The sequence below is a fragment of the Lycorma delicatula genome, chromosome 8 (assembly GCF_047948215.1).
Source record: "Lycorma delicatula isolate Av1 chromosome 8, ASM4794821v1, whole genome shotgun sequence".
In the NCBI taxonomy this organism is placed as follows: Eukaryota; Metazoa; Arthropoda; class Insecta; order Hemiptera; family Fulgoridae; genus Lycorma; species Lycorma delicatula.
Genome location: NC_134462.1, coordinates 96,800,148 through 96,806,147, shown reverse-complemented (window position 1 = coordinate 96,806,147; position 6,000 = coordinate 96,800,148). Strand labels below are relative to the sequence as shown.

The following is a 6,000-nucleotide window of genomic DNA, read 5'->3' as shown; positions in this document are numbered from 1 at the left end:
AGGACATTTATGTTTATCAGATCTGTAGATTGTGTGGTTTATCGCAACGTAATCGAACAGTTAATTGCCTTGTTAGATTTACACAAACGAGAATGACAGTTCCAGCAGGATAACACAACGTGTCATACTGCTAATGAAACGCTGGATATGTTACGGAAATTTTTTGTCATAGTTTGATATTAGAAGGGTTGTGGCCTCTACGATCCTTAGCTCTTACACCAGTAGTCTTTTTTCTTTGACGGTACTTAAAAAGTGTCGTTTTTAAAAACAATTCTCATAAACTTGACGAATCGAAGGCTAACATTAAAAGTGAGATTTCAAACATTATGAAAAGTGACTGCAAATGTTATAAAACGTGTACAAATCTGTATCGGGATCAAAGGAAATCATTTTGAAGAGCTTTTGTGTAAAGTTATTAAAGGTAATTTGAGTATGGTTGTACAAGTACTTTATTAACAGTAATATTTTTGTAATAAATTCACATCGTCAAAGAAAGGGGTTGCGTTCTTTTTTAAACACTATTTATAATTATTGATGAATAAAACATCAGAGAAATGCCGCAGTAACTCAATAAAAATAACCCAATAATAAGAGGGTAAGTCAGTTATTATCCGCAATGTAGTTATAAATTTTATTGCAAACAAATAAGAAACTTACATGTACATTATTTTTCAACACACTTGAAATTTAACCCCTTGCATTTCAACGCACTTGGTCCAACGTTGCACAAGCTTCCCGATGCTCTCATAAAAGAAGGTTTTCGGTTAAGCTGCGAGCCAGGAATGCACCGCTACTTTTACTGTTTCGTCCGAGGTAAATCGATGGCCCCTTAAAGCCTCTTTGAGTGGACCAAGCAAGTGGTAGTCAGAAGGGGCAAGATCAGGACTATACGGAGGATGAGCCAATACTTCAAAGTTAAGTTTCTGGAGCGTTTCAGCAGTGTGGGCAGCATATGTGGATGAGTATTGTCGTGCAACAACACAACACCTTTCGACAGCAGTCCTCGGCGTTTGCTTCGAATTGCAGGCTTCAGCTTGGCAGTAAGCATCTCACTGTAACGCGCACTGTTTATTGTCGTGCCCCTTTTCTTATAATTTTCCAATACTGAGCCTTGCGAGTCCCAAAAAACCGTAAGCATTAGTTTTCCTGCGGACGGTTGGGTCTTGAACTTTTTTTTTGCAGGGCGAATTTGGATGTTTCCATTCTATACTCTGCCGTTTACTCTCCGGCTCGTAATGATGGATGTATGTTTCGTCACCGGTGATGATTCTGTCTAAGAAGATGTCCCGTTCGTTACCATAGCGATCCAAATGTTTTTGGCAGATGTCCAAGCGCGTTTGTTTATGCATCTGTATGAGTTGTTTTGGGACCCATCTTGCACAGACTTTATGAAACCCAAGTCTGTTGTGGATGATTTCGTAGGCAGAACCGTGACTAATTTGCAGTCGATGTGCCGCTTCATCAATAGTTACTCATCTGTCTAAGAAAGCCATGTCACGTGCACGCCCAATGTTTTCCTCATTTGTGGCGGTAAACGGTCGTCCGACTCCTTCGTCGTGCATAGCACTTGTTCGACCATTTTTGAATCCATTCGTAGAAACAACCGTTGCGGCAACACACTGTTCCCGTACTGTACCGAAAGTCTTCGATGAATTTCGGCCCCTGATACACCTTCCGACCACAAAGAAGTATAGCTGAACGTTGCTCTTCTATGGTGCAAACAGAGACAGGAGCTGCCATGTTTAACGGCAGGGCAGCGATAATGGAACTAACCTAGCAGCATCAAATCTGCACAGACATAACAGCAATTAGACCACGCATGCGTCATCTACCCAACACGACATTACTATCAACATAAACAAAAATATAACTAAATTGCGGATAATAATTGTCTTACCCTCGCACATTAGAGAAAACACACTGACACGCTGTTTTATACCGGTCATTTTAAACATTCTCCATATTAACATATTTTACATATTAAAAGAATCGATTATAAACAATAATTGGTGAATTTATTATTTAAATAATCAAAACATTACTGTTAATTTGCCAATGTTAGCGAGCGAAGCGAGCGTTTGTTAAGTTTGGTTAGATTATATTTACAATTTCTACGCAAATACGTCCAAATACCCACTAATTTGGAAGAATTGTGCCTCTATTGTACTTTCTTTTTGAAAAAGAGGACTCGTCTATTTCTAGTCATTTCTGGACCTACCTTTTCTGGGTTTTTTAATAAACAATCAGCACACACACCTCTCTCAGATAACATTTTCGAATCCGTTATTGCTTCAGTTGACATAAACCTACACACGCTTCGCTTGCAAACCTTGACTAATATATTTATAATGTCTGGTATATAACAACATGTTAGTATGTTTTCTCTAATGTTTTATTCATCAATTATTATAAAACAATACTATATTAGTTACTATAAAGAGAGAGACAACAATGTAAATTATTTTAATTCTTACTTGTGAGGAGGTAGTGTGCACTGCAAAAGCACTAATGTTAAATATTATAAAAACAAATTGTGAGTAAGTGGATATTTCCATATTATTATTAATTTTATGTATATAACCTTGTGAAAATTCAAAAAATTCATCAACATACTGACCGCTATGCCAAATAACCAGTTGGCATTGAGTTATATTGTTCAAGTGTTGTGGTTATTGGGGTTCATGTTTTTCTAGATTTTTATTTATTTTTTTTGTTTGTTTGTTGTATTTTTTTTAATGACATGATGTGGGATCCCACGAAAGTTCACTTTTGGTATTAGTTTTTTAGGTTCTGTTACTGTGTTTGGTTGTTGTTATATATATATATATATATAAAATAATATCTTAATTTTAAATATTTAAAATTGTGTCCCATACAATCTTGTTTTATAATTAAACTTTTTATCTAAAAAAAAAAAAAAATTAATAAGAAAAAATTGAAAAAAGAGAAAATATTTTTAAAAACTTCCATGTTAAAGTCGACTTTGTAGACTAGAAAGTCAATTGTTTGTATAAGGTTAGATGACATTTTTGAGTGTGTGTATTTATAGAAAATGAATAAATTAAAAATGTAGACATGCCAATTTCTGAAAATACTTTGTGAAGATTCATACCCAAGTAACTCATTTCTTTGTCAAATTTGTTTCTTGGCTCTCCCCAACTGAAACTTTCACCAGCTTGAGCCTAAAATGATAAAAAATATTTTTTTCGAATTTTTAATACATATAAAAAACTAATTAAACAAATAAATTATAATAAATTCTATTACTAAATTCTATTTAATTTTATCATATATTATGTAATTGAAATGCTCTAAATTAATGCAGGAAATTTGGCTGCTCATTCCCAATAGAATTAAAAGTTACGGATAAGTTTATATTGCTACAATTCACAATAATAGTAACATATTAAAATTGTATATCATTATTTAACAAGATTTTCTCAAAATTAAGCAATCAATGCCCTTTTTTTTAAAAAAAAAAAAGAATTAAAAGCCACACATATTAAATAAAAACTTCACCTTAATGAAAACTATGAGGTATTATTATTTTACTATTGTTTTATAATAATTATAAAGAGTGTGCAAGAAGGCTCTAAAATTACAACAAACATCTTAAAAAAAAAAAAAAAAACAATAAATTTTCAGCTTTAAACTTAAGCAATTAAATTTTTAAAATGGCAAATAAATTTTTTATTTAATTAATTATATTAAAATTCACATATTCATCTTTTATCAATTTTTCCACTACATTTTTTGTTTTTTTTTTCTTTAAATGTTTTAAGGGGTTTTAGCCACGTTTAAAATGACAATCACTTATACTGCCCAAGTAGCTACATGTAAAAATTTTGGATGCTTTTGGAAACTTTTATTCAGGTATGTATATGAGTGAACAGCAAATTCATTAATTTTACTCTTAAAATATTTAAAATTATCATTACTGTAATGAAGTAACAGAACAAGTAATATTTCAGCAATCTATTAAATTTAACTCTATTCATCATCTATTAAATGTTAATGGAGTTTAAATGAATGATAATAATTTAATAGAATAAGGCATAAATATAAATTATTTTGAATAAAATGAAATGATGTTAAAACAGAAATCCATCAGGTTTGTGCACAGCAGTAAATGTGTATTTAACAGCATTTTCTCCATAATTATTCTGCATAAATCCTACAAACTTATATTCACATTATAAAACACAAAATAGTTGTTTTTATAGTTACTTGTGAGTTCCTGTTTTTAGGTTAGAGTAACGTCAGTTGGATAAGTGAATGGGAAAGTTTTAGGACAACATCCTCAGCTTACTCCTTTATTAAATCTTATCTTTCAGGGAGTTTTTTGTAATGCCAAATTACATGTAATTGTCAATCTGATTTTTTTTTTACATTTTTTATGACTACATAGGACTTTAGTAGTCCACTATCCAAGTCACTTTAGTAGTCCATTATCCAAGTCTCTTCAAAGGGACTGTTTAGGCTTTGCAATCCTCCCAGTACTTTTTCATACATTCCAATCTCCGTGCCCTTTCTGTTTTGTTGAAAATGTTTATGTTGTGAGTTTCTTTCTTGTGAGTGTGAAACAAGTGTTTTAGTCCTTGATTATTTTGTTAAATTTTATATTGTCTTCTGGTGTAGGGCCAGTTTCCTTCAGATCCTTTCTTATTTCTCTGACTGGTGTTTTTCGAGTTGACTTTGTATTATACTAGCCGTATCAGAAGTCTCAAATCTTGCATCCTCATGTGTCCAAAAAATCATCCTAGTCTCCTCTTATGCGTGGTATCAGTGGTGGGTTCTAACTCTTTGTACATGACTTTGTTGCACACGATCCATCACTGCCTGTCTTTCTGGTACATTTTGTTGATGCAGGTTCTTCCAATTTTTTGGAGTCTGTCTGTCTTTGATCGTTCATTCAGTGAAAGAGTGTTTTGCTGCATATGTGGTTTCCAGTTTTGTAACTATGTTATAGTGTCTTATTTTTGAGTTTATGGATAGAAATTTTTTACTAATTTTTATTAAACCTGTACCAGGTTAATTTTTGTGCTTTAGCAGTTTGTTTGTTTGTTTTGTTTGGATTGAGGTTTTTTTAGGTTGTTTATTGTTATTTCTCTGAGGTATTTAAATTGGGTTACTATTTTGGTTTTATTGCTGTTTATGTTTACTTCTTTTAATTGTGTTGGTTTGGGGCATAATTTCTGTCTTTTTGAATGATATGATTTTATTTGCAATGTTTTGAAGTTCTAATATTGGTATTTTAGCTTTTTTGATGTTGTTTGGTAACAATGCCAAGTCGTTGGCAAAACCAAGACTGTTTGTTTTGATTGCTGACCTATTTTTACTTTTGAGAGGCCATTTTTTTTGCCATTCCCTGATTACCATTTACAAAGCGCAGTTGAATAGCAGTAGTCAGAGTCCATCACCTTGGCGCAGTTCTGTTTTGATCTCAAATGTTTTTGAGAGTTTTCCTCTGAATTTCACCTTGACTTAGTGTTTGTGAGGGTCAGTTTCATCGTGTTTACTGAGATGTAATCTGAGATATCTTAGAATTTTTAGTAGGGATTCTTTGTGGGTGCAATGGTATGCTTTCTTGAAGTTTACATATGTTACCACCATGTCTGCTTCTTTTTCTGTTGCAATCCATTAGCTTGAGACTCATGATCTGGTCTGGACAGCCCCTCCAGGGTCTGAAACCTCCCTGGTATTCTTTAGTCCTTTTTTGAGTTTGTAAACCGATCCTGTTGAGGATGATTCTCAAAAGAATTTGGTATGTTGTGTCTAGAAGTGAGATTCCCCTGTAGTTAGAGTTTGTTTTGTCTGCTTTTTTTGTGTAGCAGGTGAATGAGGGCTGTCGTCCAGTGTTCTGGTAGTTTTTTTTTTTTTATCCAGATGTTGACAAGCTGTTGATGAAGGGCAATTTTTTCTGGCCTTCCTGCATGATTCAAGATCTCTACGAAGGTCTCATCTTCTCCCACTGCTTTGTAATTCTTTATATCACCCGGT

At 33.1% G+C, this 6,000-nt stretch overlaps 1 protein-coding gene across 1 annotated transcript in view; it reads left to right on the top strand.

Moving 5' to 3' along the window:
• The first annotated feature begins 3,802 nt into the window (after positions 1-3,802).
• The window catches only part of LOC142329498 (bestrophin-2-like), a 46,631-nt gene continuing 44,433 nt past the window's right edge, over positions 3,803-6,000 (top strand). The window contains exon 1 of the mRNA XM_075374172.1: positions 3,803-3,873. Within this exon, the coding sequence (XP_075230287.1) occupies positions 3,803-3,873 (71 nt within the window). The remainder of the gene's footprint in view (positions 3,874-6,000) is intronic.